The 23,830-nt window shown below is 37.2% G+C and overlaps 1 protein-coding gene across 1 annotated transcript; it reads right to left on the bottom strand.

Annotated features, from left to right (window-relative positions):
* Positions 1-5,201: 5,201 nt before the first annotated feature.
* Positions 5,202-6,152, bottom strand: LOC127192258 (olfactory receptor 52N2-like). Its single transcript, XM_051149584.1, has one exon. It carries the CDS (start codon positions 6,150-6,152, stop codon positions 5,202-5,204), a length of 951 nt encoding a protein of 316 aa, XP_051005541.1.
* Positions 6,153-23,830: the final 17,678 nt, after the last annotated feature.

Raw genomic sequence — 23,830 nt, 5'->3', positions numbered from 1 at the left:
TTCAACAAAATCATGGAAGAAAAATTCCCTAACCTAATGAAAGAAATGCCCATAAATATACAAGGAGCCTACAGAACTCCAAGTAGGTTGGACCAGAAAAAGAAAATCCTCCTACCACATAATAATAAAAACACTAAATGTACAGAACAAAGAAAGGCTAGTAAAAGGGGCATGAGAAAAAGGCCAAGTCACTTATAAAGGCAAATCTATCAGAATTGTACCTGACTTCTAAATGGAGACTATGAAAGCCAGAAGGGTTTGGGTGGAAATCATAAAGACACTAAGAGATCTTGGATGCCAACCCCGACTGCTATACCCAGCAAAGCTTTCAATCACCATAGATGGAGAAAAAAAAGATATTCCATGACACAACCAAGTTCAAACAGTACTTAACCACAAATCTGTCTCTACAAAAGCTACTATAAGAAAAATTCCAACCCCAGGAGGATAATTTTACACAGGAAAACAAAGGAAATCAATAAACCCACATTCACAAAAACAAAAGGAAGGAAGCTCTCTCTGTGTCTCTGACTTTCTGTCTGTCTCCCTGTCTATCTGTCTCTGTCTCTCTGTCTCTCTGTCTCTCTCTGTCTCTGTCTCTCGCTCACACACACACACACACACTACCACTATCCACATCAAAATAATAGGAACCATTAGCCACTGGTCATTAATATCACTCAACATCAATGGCCTCAACTCTCCAGTGAAGAGAAAAAGGCTAACAGAATGGATGAGAAAACAGGACCCATCAATCTGCTGCAAACAAGAAACACACCTCAGCAATAAAGATAAACATTGCCTTAGAGTAAAGGGCTGGAAAATGATATTCCAGGAAAGTGGATCCAAGAAACAATCTAGAGTAACCATTCTAGTATCTTATAAAGTAGACTTTCAACCAAATCTAATCAAAAGCGATGTGGAAGGACACTTCATACTAATCAAAGAAAAAATATACCAAGATGATATCTCAATGCTGAATATCTATGCCCCAAATACAGAAGCACCCACATTCATAAAAGAAACATTACTAAAGCTTAAATCGAACATTGAACCCCACACTTTAATAGTGGGCAACTTCAACACCCCACTCTCACTAATAGATAGATAATCGTGTGGGAACTAAATGAGAAACAATGAAACTAATAGGCGTCATGAATCAAATGGACCTAAGTAATACAGACAGAACTTTTCATCCAAACATGAAAGAACTCACCTACTTCTCAGCACTGATTGGAACCTTCTCCAAATTTGGCCATATACTTGGTCATAAAGCAAACCTTAATAGATACAAAAAGAAGGGAGCTACAATCAGGATGTTAAGGAACAAATAAAAAATATAATATATAAATAAAATTTCAAAAAGATAAAACATAAAAAAGGTAAAACATATAAAACATGATTATAATAGATTTTAAAATAGAAAAACTAATAGAAATAAAGAAAAAAATTATGGCAATATTCTTATTAACTCTTTTAAAATAAAATTACTTAAATCTAGAAAAAATACAAGTGGCTTATATCAGATTCTTAAAGTCCCATATCGTGCAAAATCACACTACAAACCACTTCTAATAATTTTCAACTTATCCCCAAAAGTGACTCCCTCAAACAGCTGTCAGAAAATTTCAGTGATTCTATTGTTTATAAAATATTCTTACCCCTGGATTTGTTCACATTGACAAAGGGGACATAGTGTTTATGTTCTTTGACCAAGTTAAGAAATAGCTATATGAACTAACATACCTACAAAGGACTTCCAAATCCCCAATATTGATTATTCATGTAGCCCTCATGTGGTTACACATAACTTTCTTTCCAATGTGTAATAAACTTTACATAGACTACCAGCTCCAAATACGGTTATAGGTCCTATTTTAGTATATAATCTACTATATATTCTTTTGAATGTTCCTCAAAAAGTAAAAGTAATACTATCAAATGATATAATAACCCATGGTTCTTTTTCTTATTTCTTTTGCAGCACTATTAACAAAACTGAGGAAATCCAAGAGTATCAATTAAGGAGCACTTAAGGAATTGTGGTATGTTTATATAATGGAATAGTATTTGCTTATAAAAAGACAGTGGAATTGTGTTGGTGGATAAAGACATAAATGTGACTTAAAGTTATTATGTTAAGTGAGGGAAAGTATCCTCTCGTGATTATTCATTTACGGGCTATGAAGCAGAGAAGATGAGAAGGGACTGGTGATCATCAGAGGCTAAGGAAAGTCAGGATTAGATGAAAAATATTAATCAATGGATTTTAAATTTAGTATACAGACAAAAGTTCAGGTGCTAGAGAGATGTGTCAAGGGTTAGGAGCAGTGGCTGCTTATCCAATGGTCCTGAGTTCAATTCACACCAACCACAAGATGGCTCACAACCATCTATACTGAGATCTGGTGTCCTCTTCTGACATGCAGGTGTTACATGCAGGCAAACTATGTATCCATAACAAATCTAAAAAAAATAAATCTAAAGTTTTGTTATACAATTGCACAGCAGAGTGACTATAAATATCAATAATCTACTGTGAATTTGTAGAGAAAGAGATCTTGAAAGTTTTACTACAAATTATATTTGAAAAGATATATATGTTTAGATTGCTTGAAAATTATGTATGTATTGAAACAGAACCTGTTTATACACACACACACACACACACACACACACACACATATATATATATATATATAATTTTTGTCTTGTTATCAGTTATTTTAAGATAAGTTTAGGGCTTGGAAAATACCTCAATTATTAACATTCTGCTCTTCCAAGGATTAAAACCTGGCTTTCATACCAGAACCACCCAGACAACAAGCTAAGCATGCTGGCAACCACTTATTTGTACTCTCAGTACCAGGGAGTTAAACAGAAGAAGATTCCTGGGACTTGTGGGACAGCCAGGCTAGCCAACTTGCCAAGTTCTGGTGCAGTGAAGTTGGAAAGTACCTGAGGACACTTCTAAAGGCTGTCCCCTAGACTACAGATTTACCTGCAGAGGGATGTCGTGTAGAGGGAGGAGAATGGAGTTTGAAGGTGAAAGTTGGAAATCATGGATGAAACAGGAAGTCAAGTTATGTGAAATAAAGCAGTTCTAAAGTGTTTCCTAATATTCACTTCTAGATATAAAATGGTATGGAACCTCATCACCACATAAAAACAAGCTAAGCCAATGGAGGAAAAAGGAACCTATTTGGTTGAAGATGGTGGTGAGAGTCTTTGCTTTTGGAAAATAAGTTACGTCACACAGGAAAGGCTGTGCATATTATAAACTCATAACATACACAGCTGTGTATGCTCAATTTTGAAGTCTCTAGAGAAATTGTTTTGAGACAGAGTTTTACTTTATATCCAAGTGAGGCTGAAACTCCTTCTGTGCTCAGGTCTGCTTCAAATTCAGAAGCCTCCTGCCTCAGCCTATCAAGTTCTAGAGTTATAGCTGTTTACAGCCACACCCAGCACTAGAATCTGCAGATATTACTTCCTCCAAAGGGGCAGCAAGCCTCTTTTATATTGTCTTAAATGGTCTAAGCTCTAAACAGCACAAGGGACAATTAAGCCTTCTAGTTTAGTCAGCTTTCCTACAAAAATTAAATGGGCCCAAGGTGTTTTTAAAAATGACTTTCATGTGAGATAATTTTTAATTCAGTGGGGTATAAACTCATCATTCAGTGACAGTGAGAAATGGAACTGATGCAAATACTGAGGCAAGTTTGTTGTCCTGCAAAACACAATCATTAGTAGAGATTTGTGGGTGGCAGCAACTATGAAGCTACTGGCTGTACGATGTATATATATCCTTTGCACTGTCTCATTCTCTTTATCTCTGTATATTCACACACTCCACATCTACAGAAGTGAGGAACTGTCAGCAAGAGGCTGCTGGGAGAGAGAGGGCAGTTTATTCCAGATGTGGCCCCTAGCGCTCTGGTCTCCTGTGGGCGACCTTCACCCATGCTCATATTGGCAGCACTAAGTGGACTCAATGGCTCTTAAAAGGTATACATGAAGTTGGAAGGGAAAGGGGGAAGGCACAGAAGGAGTTGGAGGGGAGAGAAGAGGATTGAGTTTCTTCAAAACATTATATTCATGTACATGATTCTCAATAAGTAAACTGAAGAAATTATTGAGATAATGAACAAAACTAATCAAAAGTAGCAGATTAGGAAAAGTCATTTTATATTTAGTTTGATCATGTTTACATATGGCTAATGTGAGAGCAATTTGATCAAATTCAAAGGAGTCAATTTTAAACACACCAACTTTACTGATCATGATTTTATGGGTTATATTACAGAAAAATGCCCAAAGCTGGATAGAGTTCTTTAAAACCCTGAGGTTCTGCTTCCAAATGTGAAAATTATAGTGAAAACTTTGCATGCTGTGATTAATATATATGCCAAGAGCTGGGCATAATGTCATATGATATCAAAATATATTCTTTATGTTAACGGATATAATTCATATTTCTACCTATTTATATGGTTTTTATGTAAGCATCCTGATGACTTTGATCATCTTCTGACATGACTTATGCTTTCTCACTTTGCTGTACATACTATTTCTGGAAATACCTTCATCATTTTACTTCCATAGACTTTTTCTCAGTTATTTCCAGAAGTTTCATGTGGTCCTTTTTTCCACTGTCACTATCACTCTGCTGTTTCTTCATCTACATTTCAGCCATCTAAGGAAACCCAGCCCAGACTTCCTTAATTAGCAGACCATGTAAATGTTCTCCAAGCACCTTTCCCTCCACTTACAAACTCTCTCCTCTAGCCAATGTCACATAGTGACATTGCATCTTTCAGAGTATCTCCTGACATTAATGTTGAGAAGAACTCAGACTGTGCCAACCTTCAATACCTATACCATTCAAGCGTCACTCACATACACTCTGGCACTGATATCCAATTCAGGTCAGACATATGAGGTCCTCTGCTCTATACATGTTCCGTGAGCGCTAAGGCAAATATGTTAAAAGATACTTATTTCCCTATCTTCTTTCTTTCTATAAAATGAAGGATTTTGCATTCAACGTTTTGTTATTGTTTTGTACACTTTATGACACAATATTTACCTGTATTTTCTATGGAGCTCATGGTTTGAATTTTTCATGCCAAGATCCTTCAGTAATCTTCTAAATTTTTTATGCTAACCACAAACTTTATTAGCATAGATTTATCTCTTCCTCAAATATCTTTTTGTCTAACAAATAGTTTGATCACTCCTTCACGTATCTGCTTGGTCTTTACTCCATACACAATTGGATTCAATGTGGGAGGCAGCAACAGATACAGGTTTGCTATAATAATGTGGACGTGATGGGGTATAGAAGTTCCCCCAAAACGATGAGTGAAAAAGTTGAAGAAGGCTGGGACATAGGTGATAACAATAGCACATATGTGTGATGTGCAGGTACTGAAGGCTTTGTGGCGAGCATCTGCAGAAGACAGCTTCACCACAGCATGGATTATCATGGCATAAGACAAGGAGATACAAAACATATCAAAGCCCCCAATAAATACAGCAGCTATAAGACCATAGATAGCATTAATCTTAATATTGCCACAGGATAGTTTGGCCACAGCCATGTGGTCACAATAGGTATGGTGTATGAGGTTTCCTCTACAGTACGGAAGACGCTTGATCAGGAAAGTAAATGGGATCATGAGCAGCACACTTCGAATGAGTGTTGCCAGTCCAACCTTGGTGATCACAGTGTTGGTGAGGATGGTGGAATAGCGTAGTGGGTAGCATATAGCCACATATCGGTCAAGAGCCATAAGCATGAGCACACCAGACTCCATGCCTGTCAGCATGTGGATGAAAAACATCTGTGCAAGGCAGGCATTGAAGTCAATCTCCTTGAGACTGAACCAAAGGATGCATAACATACTAGGGACAATGGTATTACAACCAGAAATATCTGTAGCAGACAACATGGCTAGGAAGTAGTACATTGGCCGATGCAGGGCCTCCTCATGGCAGATGAGGTAGAGAAGTCCAGAGTTACCTGTGACTGAAATAAGGTACATAAAACAAAATGGCAGGGAGATCCAGATGTGTGCAGCTTCCAACCCAGGAATCCCATTGAGGATAAAGTATCTTGGTGTCAGGCTGGAGGTGTTGACCCCATGCATGGTGGTCAGTAGAGAGCAAGTCACACTCTGTTCTGGTAGTAGTGTCCTTGCTAAAGACAACAGTGGCAAGATATTTTTCTAGACACAAAAGATAAAAGTATTTTTTCACAACATAAATAGCAAAGAAGAAATGTATATTTTGTGTCCAGACTACATTCCTCTACCCTCCTGTATACTCCTATGCTTGTTACTAAATTAAGAGTGCAAACTGGGTTCCAAGCCCTGTTCCGGCTTGGCTTTGTAACTGCCAACTCTAGTGACATGTTAGCTCATATTTCCAGGTCAGTCACTGTGCTTGATTTTATCCCTTCAATCATTTTCCAAAGTATGCACTTTGTTTAAATAACACTGAATTTGTGAAATCTTCACATCATTTCCTTTATCCAAAAAATCTTTTCAGGGTGTCTTCTGGGTTACATCCATTAAATAATGCAAGCACTGTAAACTATGCAAATCTGTCATGAGGTTGACATGGTTAAATGTCATGTAACTTGGTAAATTGGGGCTTTCCAAATATGAGGAAATCAAAGCAAGAGATATGAACATGTTTTTGTACATGAGAAGGCAAAAATATATACAAAGTTAAAACTCACTGAGCATTGTCATGTCATATTGTCCATTATATTCTCTTTTTTCTTGTTCTAAAAAACTTTTGAAATATCTATATTTAACCAATGATTTGCTTTTATTTTTAATGAAATCTTTCCATTATATATTTTTAAATCTCTGTGGATTAATATCATATACTTATATCATTTATAGTGATCATTTATAAATAATCTTAAATGAATATCATGTTGTCTATCAAACCATAAACTATGTTCATTCTTCTTTTGTTTACTTGCCATCATCTTCACAATAACATTAGATTTTTTTACTCAGAAAGCTGCATTCCTTATTAAGATTTAACCCATGTTTAAGGAGGATTTGATTCTCACATTTCTTTAATACTTTGTGAACAGGGATTTATAGAAAACATTCCCGATGAATAGAGACTCTAGTATCTTTCTGGGGTTTAAAAAATGCATTTTTAAAACTTCAATTAGAACTCTTTGGTTATTGCTTTGCTTGCCTTGTCAAATTGAAGTGTCAATTTTCCTTAGCTCTGTATTATGCTGTTTATATCATCTGCAGTATTTAATCTGCAAACACCACTTCCATGATTTGCATTGCTTCTCTCTTTTTCATTCTGGTGTAACTAGTTGTTTCTCTATTTTTCAGCTTAAATGTTATTCATAGAGAAATTCAGAAGATTTCAAAAGCATTTGCATCAAAAACATAAAATGCTTTTAATATTAAATAAGTTATGAAAATGTGAACACAACCCAGAATACCAAAACAAATTATCCCAATAGTTATTAATAGCTTTATGATGTTTTCAATACGAGAAAGATAAATAAAATTGTATGTAACCATCCTTTACTACTTTTCCTATATTTCCCACTTAATTCTGGGCAAAATACAGCTTCTTTATGTTTTTCTAGAAAATACTATGCAATCAGAATGATTTTCTATCTCTGAATGTGCCCACTGCTGCCCTTTATGAGACTGCCTCCATCCATCCATACCTGCTACAGCCTTCTCAACTTCAACAAATCTACACTTCTGGACAGCTCCTTCTGTCATTTAAAAAGCTCATCCTCTTCTTGTGCAATGTGCCTTCAACAGTTCCAGGTATCTACCAGAGTTAGCACAAAGCCCTCCTACTTTGCAACTTAACATTGTAATTCTGAAATTTTCTATCCTGTTTACAACCTTGGCATCACACAGCCTTTTCTAGCTTTTCCATCTCAGTAGCAGTTGGTGTTATGTGTTGTTACTCTCTGGAAAGAAAATTACTATTTATTTATTTTTTTTTTTACTACTGCATGTAGCACATGGAAAAAGATATGATGAAATAATGAGTCAGCAAGTTACCAAACCTTCTTTTGAACGGTGTTACTACTTGAAAATAAACACCTTAACAAATGGTTGTTAAAGCAAACACTGAAAAATAAGAATTCATCTCTAAAAACATCAAACCTGATTTCAGTATGTCACCAATCACCTTAAAGACATTAGATAACATCATATCTATTGAGAATTGGAAGTATATATAGTAGATCCATATAATTATTTTTATACTATTTTATAAATTGTAAGAATATATATATAAGAGAGAGGGAGGTAGGAATGGGAGGACACATGCAAGGGAATAAAAATTTATATGTAATCAGAATAAATAATAAAAAATATATATGTACACATACATATATATAATATATATGAATAAAATGTATAAATATATGTAAGTATGGGTTCAAATAATGTTGTACATCCCAGCAGACAAAATATCTTAGGGAGACTGTGAAGTCACTGAAATCAGATGTATTCCATTGAAGAGAAAGCTGCCAGTGTCAGGTGTCAGAATGTCCTTGTTGCTAACTTGGACAGGAATTCTTTACTCTCTCTGCACTAATGCGTTTTGGTTGATAATAATTCTTACCACTTCCTAAGGAGCAATCCACCACCTGTGGAAGGAAGAGAAGTTTCTCTTTAATTACATAGAAATAAATGTGTTTATAATCTTTAGTCCTTGTCACATAAGTATGTCAGACTCTCTAGCTCCCAGTACCCAAACAGCACTGGAACTTTACCTTTTCCTGTATACCTTGAAAGCAATTTAGAAATATGTCTACCTCTTAAGACAATTCTCTGTATTCCCTGCTCAACCATCTAGGACTCAAGTCCTTGAGTAATAGTAGTATTTGTATGTCCTATGCAGTTACTTTTTCTGGGGCACACAAACTCACCCGAATGCTACATGGCTTTAAATGCCCATTCATGACTGCTACTGCTAAGAAAGAACTGTGTTATGTTTAAATAAGACTATGTATAACAATCTTAATATTGTCTCTTGAGACATTTCAAGCAATGGACAAAATATGATATGTTTGGGGCATCGCAGGTAGATGTCCCACAGGTCTCTGAAGGAGAGGTTGTAGACTCAGCACTGTGAAAACAAGATCTATATTTAGAACACATTTGAGTAGGGTATGGGCAGTTATCAAATTGTCCAAAGTTTTCCCTGCTGAATCCTGGGAAGTTAGACATACTTTCTGTCTCTTGATGAGTTGTCAACATAGAACTGTATCTTCTCCCCAGGGCGGATCAAGTTCAGCATTGTAACCCTACTACATGTCATGTGTGTATCACAAAGTTTACTAAAATTGTGGAGGAAATAGTTTCTGAACTTTCTGCCTTTAAATCTATATTAAAATTGATATTAAAATATAATTCATTAAAATTATTTTTCTGTAATTGCATCCATTTATAGCTCCATAGGAGTACTGCACAGTTAAAATGCAATGGTTTTTTTACCCTTGACCTACTCTTCCTTGGGACAAATGTACCACTTTAAAAATTATTAATTCCATACAATATCCCATGATCATATTTAAGGTACACTGGAAGTTGAGCTTAAATTTTACCAGAAGTAAACACATTTCTGATCTGGAATCATGGAAACAGCACAAGCACAGCTTCATTATTTATCTGAAATAGTAACCTTCATAATGACCTTAAGGACTTTAAATAAAATCACAGTTACTGAGAATTGGAAAGTATATGTAATAGATTCATATCATTACTCTCATATAATTTTAATATTTAACATTTATTTACGTTATTTTATATTATTTCATATATAATTATTCATATTAACCTTTGGGTGAGGAGAAGTGTTTTGTGTACATAAAGTGAATTCAGTGAACAGAAACCCATTGCTGTAGGGCAACTTTCTTTTAGATGAGCTAACAGTGCCAGAAGCTCAAAGAATCTAGTTTTTTTCCTAAAAGAGAACAAATCATAGTAGGGGTTAGGGAAGCAGTTCAGTTGGTAGCTTTTTCCTTAAAGGTACAAAATCCTGAATTTGATTGCCAGTGTCACATAAACCATAATTAGTAGTTCTTGTCTGTCACCTCAACACTCAGAATATGGAGACAGAAAATTAGAAGTTCAAAGTCACCCTCAGCAACACAGTGAGACGAAGGCCAGCCTCGGATACATGAGATCCTTTCTCCAAAGGATCAAAAGCAAAACAAAACATGAAGTACAAGCATAAAACCAGACGTCATGGATCTCACCCCACAGTGTGTACAATATAGCTTCATTATGTAGCAGACTGTGGTAATATATGACAAACTAGGAGTAAGTGCACCTCTAAAAAAATACCTTTGTATAATGTTAGTAGCATTTACTAAACTAATATGTCAACAAATAATGACATAGGGAATCGCAATGCCTCAGTTCTAGGAATTTCTACAAACCCAAGCCAGACACTATACACAGCATCTTCATTTGGTAGAATCCACTTCTAGTTTTGCTTTATTTTCCAGTGGAAAACTGTATAAATTAACTATGTTCACCTGTTAATTGTATAAGAACTGTGAAAATTTAAATGGACATACATGAACATGAACATATAATATGTTTCTACTTATATACATGTACTTAAAATGATTGACAATGTCAAGTATTATTGAGGAGGTGGGGCATGTGGGACATGCAGGCAAATCAATGGAGGTGTGAAAGGTAAAATCATGTATTTTGGTTCAAATGGTATGTTATGCTGAGGTTTGAAATAGGGGCCTTGTTCATACTAACCAAGGTCCCAGAATGGACTCTGGCCATGCAAAATAACTTTGGAAAGCATGTGACTAGGTTTTTTATTAAAGATACCCAAACTATATAATTATCCATTCTGCCCCTATTCAACTAAATAAACCAAATGTGTATGTCTATACAAAGGGTTGATTGTGAATGTTTGGTGTAAGCTCATATATATCAGTGCTAAATGGGATAGAAATGAATATCTATTGATATTGGTGATTGAATAAGTTGTGGTTTCTCATGCAGTGGTAAATAAAGTCACAAGTTCCTGATCACCGCCAAGAAACCGCTGACATTTGATGACTGCTGGAGGAAGGAAAGTCAATTTTCATCATGAATGGGCCTTGAGAAGCTACACATTAACAACACTAAACAAACTAAGTGGGTTTAAAAAGAGAGAGATTATTTGATGCTCATCATCTTCTTTGAGGTAGCCTAGGTTTTGCCAGGAGTTAACCTGTCTTGTGAAAGAATCATTAGAATAATAAAACCAACTTTAAATGCCATATTCTCTAGGTCTCTGAGGGTTTTGAAGACCTTATCTAAATATTTTACCTTATATATCAATAGAATTATATCTATTTGTTAATCCTAGGATATATATTCTTGTGATAAAATATACTAGTAATTGACCTGACCATGATTTGATCAACTAACAATTAGCTTGTATTACTTAATTATCCTAAACAGCCTGCAATACCACTTTCAAGGTATTGGAAGTAAACCTTATATTATAATTGAGTTGGATGAGTATAATACCTCATATTAGAGTAGAAATACATATAATGTGTGTGAAGACTAATCTTAAATTTGAATTCTATACCAATGTATGAAAATTAAAATTATTTTGCATCACTATACAAAATTCCATACCTATGAATTAAAAATAACCTCATTTGTGGCCTTTACTAAGGCCTTAAGTTGAGAAGTAGATTCAATAATCTACTTTTTGTTCTATCATCCCTATATATTTCTATATTCCCCTTTCTTTCTTTTTTAGCTCCTATCTCCTTGCCTATGAAAGAAAGATAAAGGAAAAGAGAGACATCCCTGAGTCCAACATAGTTTTCTATCTATTAGACTAATAATAACTTATAAACAATTCCCAATCAAAATAAGCATCTGTAGACCTACTCAACCACCCCTCCCCTTAGGGGAAATGTGGCATCGTTCTCCTGAGGTTTCTTCAGGCTGATTTGGGGTGAATAATACCTTTGAAGGGGCCCATAAAAATTGGGGGAAATGGTTAAACAAACCAGGGGTAGCATTTGTGGTCCAATTTCTTTATATATATATATATATATATATATATATATATATATATATATATATATATATATATATATATATATATATATTTTTTTTTTTTTTTTTTTTTTTTTTTTCGAGACAGGGTTTCTCTGTGTAGTCTTGGCTGCCCTAGACTTGCTTTGTAGACCAGGCTGGCATTGAACTCACAGCAATCCACCTGCCTCTGCCTCCCAAGTGCTGGGATTAAAGGCGTACGCCACCACTGCCCGGCTCCAGTTTCTAAATGTTGATAAAATCCAGGTTTAATAGGAGTCCTGTGTGGGACAGTCAGAAATTCTGGACCAATTGGCATCCGAAGCTTTCTATGATGCTGTCCTGTTCTGATGGGTAACAGTAACTGAAGTGCCTGGGGCTGGAACATGAGGGATGCAAGATGTCAGCATCCAGCATGCTGAGAAAAATGAATCTTGTTAGGTCTGATCCAGTGTCAGTGTCCAATTATTTTGTTCTGAAAACTTGTGATTTCTCACAAGCCTTATACAGTTCTAAAATTATAATTGTATGAGGCATGCAGGATGCACAGAACAATTAAGGCTGGTTCTCTGCTATTTGTATGAGCAGAAGTAAGACATCTGTGAATCTTCATTCATGCCACACGATTTCCAGCCCAATAACTCCAATTAGAAAGTGGTTGGTTATACCCAGAATATTTGTGTCACTATTGCACCACTAGGCATGTCTTGCCAGGCTAGTCATTTTTAAAAATAATAAAATTTGTAGAAAGAGTACCTAATGATACACTAATTTGTGTAAGTATTAAAATATCTTTAGCGGTTACACTGTATTTTCATTTATAGATGATTATCTGGGTGAAACAATTATAATCTATAGTTTTACCAGCAACATCAGCATTACTTATATATTTTGGATTGACTATAAGTGGAAATGGTCAAATTTCTGGATATTGTGACTATATCTATGTCATAATGGAATAGCAATGTGTGTGTGTGTGCCTGCAACACTTCATATATAGAATATCTCAATGTCTATCTTTCCATGGTTTGAATTACAAATAAATACAATTGTCATTTTACCTGCTTTTTTTCATTTTACTTATTTACTTTACATCCTGGTCATAGCCCCATCCCTCCTCACCTCCCAGTACTACCCTCCCTCCCTCTCCCTCATCCCCCTCCCCTATTCCTCAGAAAAGGGGACCCCCACTTCCAACCCACCCCAACTCATCAAATTGCAACAGAACTGAGCACATCTTTTCCCCTGTGGCCTGGTAAGGCAGTCCTGCCAGGAGGAACTGATCAAAAAAGGTTGTAACTGGGCGCATGTCAGAGAAAGCCCCGCCTCTCCTTACTAGAGGACTGATGTGAAGCCGGAGTTGTCCATTGGCTGCATCTTTGTAAGGGGTTTAGTTCCAGTTCATGCATGGTCCTTGGGAGATGCTTCGGCCTCATCAAGCCCCTCTGGGCCCTGGTTAGTTGGCTCTATTGGTCCTCCAGGTCCTATTCTCCTTCCCCCAACTGTTCCACAGGACCCTGTGTGCATTGCCCAGTGGTTTAGCTGAGAGTCTCATTGTCTGTTTTGAGAAGCAGCTGGGTAGAGCCCCTCAGAGGACAACTCTGCTAGGCTCCTGTCTTCAAGCATAGTAGAGTATCCTTAACAGTGTCAGGGTTTGGCTCTCTCCCATGGAGTGGTGTCTTGGGTTGGGTCAGGCATTGGTTGGGCATTCCCTCAATTTATGCTCTATCTGCTCTATCTTTATCCCTGCACATCTTATAGGCAGTGTGAGTTTTGAGTAGAAGCTTTTGTGGGTGAGTTGGTGTCTCCCTCCCTTAAGTAGGAGACTTGTCTGAGGGTTTCTATGGCCCCTGCTACCGAAGTCTCTGATACAGTTCCCCTAATATTCTCTCAGGAGCCTACCCTGACTTAGGTCTCCAGATTGTCACAGAGAAGCTTCTGCCCACAGTTTCTCATTTCCCTATAGGTCTTCTGTCCTCCCACCACCACTTCCCCCATGTCTGATCTCCACCCTCATGTCTGTCTGCTCTCCTTTTCCTACCTGGTTGCCCCTCTTCAACCATTACCTCTGTCTATTCTTCAACCATTACCTCTGTCTATTCTACTTCTTTTTCTGAGTGAGATTTAAGTTTCCTCCCTTGGATCCTCCTTTTTTTTTTTTTTTAAACTTATCTCCTTTGGGTCTGTGCATTGTATTACGTTTATTCTGAACTATATGGTTAAAGTACACTTATAAGTGAGTACATACCATGTGTGTCTTTCTGGGTCTGGGTTACTTCACTCAGGATGATCTTTTTTAGTTCTATCCATTTGCCTGCAAATTTCATGATTTTGTTGTTTTTAGCAGCTGAGTACTATTCCATTATGTAGTTGTACCACTGTTTCTTTATCCATTTTTTGGTTGAGGGACATCTAGGTTGTTAACAGATTCTTGCTATTATGAATAAACTGCTATGAGCATAGTTGAGCAGGTGTCTTTATTGTATGGTGGAACGTCTTTTGGATATATACCTAGGAGTGTTATGGCTGGGTTATGAGGTAGAGCAGTTTCCAATTTTCTGAGAAAGCACCAGATTGATTTCCAAAGTGGGTGTCCAAGTTTGCATTACCATCAGCAATGGAGGAGTGTTTCCCTTGCTCCACATTCTTGCCAGCATGTGTTGTCACTTGAGATTCTGATCTTAGCCATTCTGACCAGTGTAAAAGGGAATCTCGGAGTCATTTTGATTTGCATTTCCCTGATGACTAAGGACTTTGAGCATTTCTTTTTCTAAATTTTAAAATATATTTTATTCTTTTACATGTACATTTATATTATAACACATATATAAAATAAACTACATATAGCAAGAAGAACCACAAAACAATCAGGAATTACATTAATGTCACATTCATAAAGTTTTGGCTGTTTACATTTGGCAACCTTGAAGGAAACATTTTCCTGTCTTGGTGAGTCTAAAACTCTGAGTGTAAATAAGTGCTTCTCGGCCATTTGAAACCTCTCTTTTAAGAATTCCCTGTTTAGTTCTCTGCTTCACTTTTTTTTATTGAGTTATTTTGTTTGTTGGTGTTTAATTTCTTGAGTTCTTTATATATTTATGATATTGATCATTTTCTCGATGTAGGATTAGTGAAGATTTTTTTTTTTCCCAGTCGGCGGACTGTTGTTTTGTTCTACTGACAGTGGCCTTTGCCTTATGGAAGCCTTTCTGTTTTAAGAGGTCCCATCTATTAAGTGTTGATCTGAGGGCTTGCACTGTTGGTATTTTGTTCAGGAAGTTGTCTCCTGTGCCAAAAATTCTAGCTCTTCCCCATTTTCTCTTTAATAGATTTAGTGTATCTGGTATTATGTTGACATCTTTGATCCATTTGGACATACGTATTGTGCAGGGTGATAAATATGGATCTATTTATGTTTTTCTATATGTAGGCATCCAGTTAGAGCAGCACCATTTGTTGAAAATGCTGTCATTTTCCCATATGAAGTTTAGAATTCTTCTTTCAAGGTCTGTAAAGAACTGTGCTGCTATTTTGATGGGAATTGCACTGAATCTGTAGATTGCTCTTTGTAAGGTAGCCATTTTTACTATGTTAATCCTACAGATCCATGATCATGTGACATTTTCAACCTTCTGATGTTTTCTTCAATTTCTTTCTTCAGAGATTTCAAGTTCTTGTCATATAGGTCTTTGACTTGCTTATACTATTTGTGACTATTGTAAAGGTTGCAGTTTCCCTAAGTTCTTTCTCAGCCTTTTTGTCATTTGTATCCAGGAGGGTTACTGATTTTTTCAATTCATCTTGTATCCAGGCGGTTTGCTGAAGGTGTTCTACAGCTGTAGCAGTTCCCTGGTGGGATATTTGGGGTCATTTATGTATACTGTCATATCATCTGCAAATAGGGATATGTTGACTTCCTCCTTTCCAATTTGCATCCCCTTGATCTCCTCTAGTTTTCTTATTGCTCTAGGTAGAAATTCAAGTGCTATATTGAAGAGATATGGAGAGAGTAGGCAGCCTTGTCTTGTCCCTGATTATAGTGGAGTTGCTTTAAGTTTCTCTCCATTTAATTTGATGCTGTCTATCAGCTTGCTTTATACTCCCTTTATTTTATTTAGGTATTGGCCTTCTATCTCTAATCTCTCCAAGACTTTCATCATGAAAGAGTGTTGGATTTTGTCAAAGTCTTTTTCAGCATCTAATAAGATAACCATGTAATATCTTTTCTTTCAGTTTGTTTATATGGAGGATTACAATGAAGGATATTTTTTTTTATTTTGAACCATCCATGCATCCTTGGGATGTAGCCCATTTGATCATGTTGGATGATGCAATTGATGTGTTCTTAAATTTTGTTTGTGAGCAGTTTATTGAATAATTTTGAATTAATGATCATGAGTGATATTGGTCTGATATTCTCTTTCTTTATTGAGTCTTTGTGTGGTTTAAGTATCATGGTTATTATAATTTTATAGAATGAGTTTTGACAGTGTTTTTTCCATTTCTGTTTTGTGGAATAGCTTGAGAAGTATTGGTACTAGCTCTTCATTGAAAGTGTGGTATATTTCTGTGCTGAAAGCATTTCCTTAGGAGTTATTGGACATTTAAAACTGTTCCCCTGATATTGATTTAACATTGGTAAGTGAAATCTGTCAAGAAGATTGTCCATTTTTTAAAAATTTCTTAATTTTGTGGAACACAGGATTTTGAAGTAAGGCCTAATGATTCTTTGCATTTCATCAGTTTCTGTTGTTATGTCCCAATACTACTCAAATTTATCAATACCAATACTTCTTAAACTATTCCACAAAATAGAAACAGAAGGAACATTTCCAAACTTATTTTATGAAGCCTCAGTCACCCTGAAATCTAAACCACACTAAGACTCAACAAAGAAAGAAAAATTCAGGTCAATTTCCCTCATAAGCATGGATGTTGAAGTTACTTTTATAAAACTGTGTTGGTTTCTTTTAGTTTCTTTCTTAACCGGGATATCATATAAATAATAGAGACTGTTGTGTATTTGTTTATAAGGCTTTACAACCAGTTTTCAGCAGTTTAATTCTATTCTTAATCTCTATGTTACTTTGTCTTACTCACAGCAAATATCCCAGTAACACTTGCACTTTGTAGCTTTCCTTAGCTCCAGCTTCTTCCTCCTGATCTTTCTTGAATCTCTACCCATGCTGAATCCCCTGTTTCTCTCCTAACTCCTCCTCCCCTGGATGGCAGAACATCCAGACCTATTCTCACTCCTGCTTAGTGATTTGCTATAAGCTGCTTTAATGACTTATCAGAGGGGAAATTAGGAAGCACAGTTTATACAACATTTAGAAGAGAAATTCTGAGATCAAGGCTTGTAACCAGATATGGAGGATATAGAAGTCAACATTTGAATTATACACTAAACTTATGCCAACATATTGATATAAAAATACTCAATAAAATACTTGCAAACCGAATGTAGAAACACAGCAAACCATCATCCAACATGATCAAGCTGGCTTCATGCCATGGATGAAAGGATGATTCAAGATATGAAAATCCATCAATGTAATCCACCATATAAACATACTGAAAAAAATCACACAATCTTCTCATTAGATGCTAAAAAAGCATTTAATAAAATCCAACACTCTTTCATGTTGAAAGTCTTGGAGAGGTCAAGAATACAAGGCCAATACCTAAACATAACATAGGAAATATACAGCAACCTGATAGCCACAATCAAATTAAATGGAGAGAAAATTTAAAGCAATTCCACTATAATCAGGGACAAGACAAGGCTGCCTACTCTCTCCATATCTCTTCAATATAGCACTTGAAGTTCTACCTAGAGCAATAAGAAAACTAGCGGAGATCAAGGGGATGCAAATTGGAAAGGAGGAAGTCAACATATCCCTATTTGCAGATGATGTGATTGTGGGCACAATTTTGTTATCAAATATATTTTATTACAAACTTATTAACTGAGCATACATCACCTATAACCTGACTAACATAAACAATAGGAAAAGAGGATTAAAGAATACAATAACAAAACTGTAAGGATATCAGTTTTGAGGAATGATTCTCCTGGCATAATCAGCAGAATTTCTTCTGCTGGAACCTGGAGTAACCAGAACCCGGAACCTCAGCAGGAGCCTGAAGCCCTGAAGCCTTCCCTTGAGCAGTTCTCTCTAGGAGCGTCTCTAAGTAAAGCGATAAACAGCCAAAACTATCACAAGTCTCCAAAAGCCCTGCCTCTTGTTTCTGACTTACTTTTATATCTCCTCCCAGAGTCTGTTCACGGATCTTTTCAGCTGGCAACAATCAAGCTCCCACAGGATGTGGTTTGCCTTCTAGTGGATTAACATCACCTGTTCTCTCACAAGACCATTCCCCATCTCACACTTGGGATCATAACAGAAACAGATTTACCTCTCCTTCATATGATAGTGTACATAAGTGATCCCCAAAATTCTACCAGAAATCTCCGACAGCTAATAAATACCTTCAGCAATGTGGCTTGATACAAAGTAGCTTTAAAAGTAGCCAGTATCCCTTCTTTATACAAATGATAAATGTACTGATAAAAGAATTATAAAAATAACACTTTCATAATAGCCATAAACAAAATAAAATATCTTGGTGTAACTCTAACCAAACAAGTGAAAGACCTGTATGACAAGAACCTCAAGCCTCTGAGGAAAGAAATTGAAGAAGAAATCAGAAGTTGGAAATATGTCCTATGCTCATGGATCTGTAGGATTAACATAGTAAAAATGTCCATCTTACCAAAAAATAAAATGTCCATCTTACCAAAAAACAATCTACAGATTCAGTGCAATTCACATCAAAATTCCAGCACAAGTCTTTATAGAACTTGAAAGACCAGTCTTCAAGTTCATATGGAAAAACAAAAAACCCAGGATATGGAAACAACCCTGTATAATACAAGAACTTCTGGAGGTATCAGCATCTCTGATTTCAAACTGTACTACAGAGAAATAGTAATAAAAACTGCATGGTATTGGCATAAAAACACACATCAATAGAATGTAATTGAAGACTTAAAAATAAATGCACACACCTGTGGATACTTGATTTTTGATAAAGAAGACAAAACCATACAGTGGAAAAAAGAAAGCATCTTTAACAAATGGTGTTGGTTTAACTGGATGTCAGCATGTAGAAGAATGCAAATAGATCCATATTTATCAACCTACACTAAACGTAAATCTAAGTGGATCAAAGACCAACATAAATCAGGATATACTAAATCTAATAGAAGAAATATTGGGAACTAGGCTTGAACTCATTGGCACAGGAGACAGCTTTCTGAACTGGATACCAATAGCTCAGATACTACGAGCAAAAATTAACAAGTGGGACCTCAGGATTGGAGAGATGGCTCAGAGGTTAAGAGCCCTGGCTGCTCTTCCAAAGGTCCTGAGTTCAATTCCTAGCAACACATGGTAGCTCACAACCATCCATGACATACAGTACCCTCTTCTGGTGTTCAGGTGTACATGCAGGCAGAGCACCATATTAACAATAAATTAGTGAATCTTTTAAAAACTAAATAAATGGGACCTTATGAAACTAGAAAGTGTCTGTAAGGCAAAGGACACTATCAATAGAACAAAATGGTGGCCTATAGATTGGAAAAATATCTTCACCAATCCTCCATTGGATAAGAGACTAATACCCAAAGCATATAAACAACTCGAGAAATTAAGATCTAACAAACCAAATAATCCAATTTAAAAATGAGGTACAGGGCTAAACAGAGTTCTCAGCAGAAGAATCTCTAATGGCCAAGAAACACTGAAATGCCCAATTTCCTTCCTCATCAGTGAAATGCAAATTATAACAACTCTGTGATTCCATCTTATACCTGTCTGGATGGCTAAGATGAAAAACTCAAAAGACAGTACATACTGGTGAAGATGTGGAGCAAAGGGAACACTGCTCCATTGCTGGTGGGAGTGCAATCTTGTACAAGCACTTTGGAAATCAATCTGGCACTTTCTCAGATAACTAGGAATAGTTCTACCTGAAGACCCACCTATACCACTCCTGGGCTTAAACCCAAAACATGCTTCACCAAACCAGAAGGATATTTGCACAACTATGTTCATAGCAGCTTTCTTCATAACAAGAAGAAACTGGAAACAACCAGTTATGTTCCTCACTGAAGAATGGATAAAGAAACTATGGTACTTTTACACAATGGATTAAGACTCAGTTACTAAAAACAAGGACATCATGGAAATTTCAGGCAAATGGATGGACCTAGAAAATATCATACTGAGTGAGGTAACTCAGATCCAGAGAGACACACATGGTATTGGATCACAAAGAAGTTGTAATAGCAATACAGTACATGATAAACAAGCTACAACCCACAGACCCAAAGAAGCTAAATAACAAGAAGGTTCAAGAGAGGATGCTTGAATAACACTAAGAAATAGAAATAAGATAGAGATCGGAAGTGAAGAGAAAGATGGAACTGGGTGAGCTGGTGGGGTGGAGAGGGCAACATGGTTGGGGAATCAATCAAGTGTGGGTAGAGCAGACATGTAGGTGAGTGGGCTAGGAGAGAGAAGGGAAATTGGTGTTGGAGTATCTCTGGGCCAAGATGGAAACCCTGGATGGGGGAGGCTCCTGGGAAGATATTGGGGCAACCCTATCTGAGACTCCTAGCAGTGGGGGTGGGAGGTGGGGAATACTGAGACTGAAGTGGCACATCCTATATTTGGGCTGGACTTCCAGAATAGGGAGGGGCACACAAAACCCTGGACCTGAAATTTGTCATGTCTACAAGATGTGCAGGAATAAGAGATGGAGCAGAAGTTGAGAATACTGGCCCTACTTGAGACCTACCCTATGGGAGAGACTCAACCCCTGACACTATTAACAATACTTTGCTTTCCTTGAAGACAGGAACGTATCATAACTGTCATCTGAGAGGCTTTATACAGCAGATAATGGAAACAGACGCAGAGACCCACACTCAGGAGGCTTGTGGAAGAGTTAGTGGAAGCATCAAAGGAGCTAGAGGGTTCGTGGAGACCACAGAAGACCTACTTAGCTGATAACTTGTGCCTGTAGAGGCGCATAGATACTAAATTACCAACCAAAGAACACGCATGCACTGGTCTTAGGCCCCCTACACGTATAAAGCCGATGGAATGCTTGGTCCTCAAATGGGAACCCTAACAATCGGAGAGGGGGTTGTGTCTAACTTAAGACTCTGTTACTTCCCTGTGATCCTATCTCCCTAGTGGGGTTGCCTTGTCTTGCCTCAGTGAAAGAAAAGGCACTTAGTTCTTATGAGACTTGTTGTGCCAGGGTGAATTGGTACTGAAGTGGGGGATTGTGGGGTACCGGAGAGTGACTGGGTGTGGAAGCAGAATTTGTGTAGAGTTGTGATTGGGATGTAAAATGAAAAAATAAATTAATTAATGAGAAAAGAAAACATTATGCTAAGTAAAATAAAGTATTACTAATTTTGTCAAACACTCTAAAAGGAAATATTAGTTAAGAGAAAATAAGAGTTTCTAGAAAATTATTAGTCATTGTCTTAGTCACTGTTCTTTTGTGTGTGTGTGTGTGTGTGTGTGTGTGTGTGTGTGTGTGTGTGTGTGTGAGGAGATAATATCACCACAGCAAGTCTTATAAAGGAAAGCATTTAATTGGGGCAGGCTCACAGTTTCAGAGGTTTAGTTTTTATTGTCATTATGACAGAGTGCATGGTGACACAGAAACAGACAGGCATGGTGTTTGAGAAGTAGCTGAGAGCTCTACATCTAGATCCTCAGGGAGGAGGAGGAGTGCAACACTGGGCCTAGCTTGGGCTATTGAAACCCTAAAACCCAACCCCAGTGATACACTATCTCTAACAAGGCCACCCCTTTTAGTTCTTCTTAAGAAGTGCCTCTCCCTGATGACTAAGCATTCAAATAACTGAGCCTGTGGGTACCATTCTTACTCAAACCAGCACAGCCATGAATTGGACAATATGAAGAGAGCAACAGGGGAGTTGGAAGTCTTGAAGGAAGGATTGAAATTTGTACAAATCTAATGCTCATGCTTTAAATTATCAAAAAACCTTTAAACAATAGAGAATCCTGAAATGATTTTTGAAATTTATAAAGTAGACTCTTCCCTGTATTGAGAATGTCCTAACTGGAAAAAAAATGATCTTGTAAAAAAAACTTTTGCTGGGCAGTGGGGGATGGCAAGGGGTGGGGTGGGGGGTTGGCAGGGTGGGGTGAGGGTGGGGTGGGGGGAAATGCACCTTTCCAGCCCTTGAGAGACAGAGGCAGGCAGACTTCTGTGATTTGGGGCCAGCCTGGTCTACAAAGTGAGTCCTAAAGAGTCAAGGCTACACAGAGAAACCCTATTTCAAAAAACCAACCAAACAAACAAACAAACAAATACAAAAACAAGAAACAACAAACAAAACAAAACAAAACAAAAACCAAACAACCAAACAAATGACCTTTTATTGACTGCTTCAATTACTGTCTGGGAGGCTTATGGCTTTTGTCTGCCAACCTTGGCCTGGGAGCTTCAAGTCTCCACACAATCTAACCTAGGCCTAGAATATTTTGAGCCTCTGAGAATTACTGCTTAATAAGCTCACCCTTGTTCTCTCTGAGCTCATAGCTGGCTGGTTCAACTTAGCTGTTTGTCTTATTTAACCTGGCTTCTCTCTAGGCCCCTGAATTGCTCTGCTTGGCTCCAAACTAACTCCAGCAAAGTCTTCTAATCTTGTGGTGTCAGGATTCAAGAATAGCTGCATACTGACCACTCAAACACCAGAGTCAGATTGATGGAAGTGTATTTGAACTTTGAACAAGAACTGACCAGTCAGGGCAGGAGCCTATAAATTCAGACTATGTCTTTGGTAACAAGAACTGACCAGTCAGGGCCATGGTCAGAACTCAGGAATCAGACTGACGTTGGTCTGCTTCTAAGGCAGGCTTTTTAGTTGGAAAAACTGTAACCAGGTAACAACCAGGTAAGCAGGTAGGCAGCAAGAGGAGGGCAGCATTACATCATTTGATTAGCTAAACACAAGGAGAATCGATTTTGTTCAGAACAAAATGTAACCGGGTGGGTAGACACAGCATTTTAAGCTGATTGGCTGGGATTTGGGGTAGGAGAACTCTTGTGGGCTTTTTAGTTCTCTGAGAGTAAAGAACATAGCAGAATGCTGTGGGATTAACTTTAATGGAACATACATTTATTTTTAACCCAAGCAGAAGATGCATTTATCACCTATTCTTCTAAGTAGCAAGCATTGAGCCTTCCTGGCTTCAGTCACATAGGGCCTGAGAACTTGAACTGAATCTTATAAGAAAAATGGAGACTTGGATGCTAAGAGCTGGTGTTAACAGAAGAGTTACAGTTATGCTAGGAACTAAAGTAGGCCTCCATGAGGGCGCTAAAGACTTTAAGCAGGCTAAGCAGGTTTCAACACTGGCTCCTCCTCACTCTCTGGCTTGTTCTGTCTTCACCTGTGTCTAACTTCTTCTCCCATTCATTCCCTCTCTGTAAAAACTCTCCTCCTTCCCTCTGCATTGCCCCTTACGTAGCTTCCTTTCCTCTTTCTTCTTGTAAGATTTGGACTTATCCTATTCTGTCAAATCTTCTCTGATTTGTCACTTTTTCTGCCACTCCATTAGACATCATTATCCAAAATGGGTACTTTTTTCTACAAACTACGTTTGCCTTCATTGTTTGGGATTAAA

Source organism: Acomys russatus, chromosome 7 (assembly GCF_903995435.1).
Source record: "Acomys russatus chromosome 7, mAcoRus1.1, whole genome shotgun sequence".
Lineage (NCBI taxonomy): Eukaryota > Metazoa > Chordata > Mammalia > Rodentia > Muridae > Acomys > Acomys russatus.
The sequence above is the reverse complement of the archived record's forward strand: the minus strand, read 5'-3'. Positions and strand labels throughout refer to the sequence as shown.

What these genes read in the sequence shown, in the direction of transcription:
- LOC127192258 (XM_051149584.1), bottom strand. Translation starts at nt 6,152, where the DNA reads ATGCATGGGGTCAACACCTCCAGCCTGACACCAAGATACTTTATCCTC.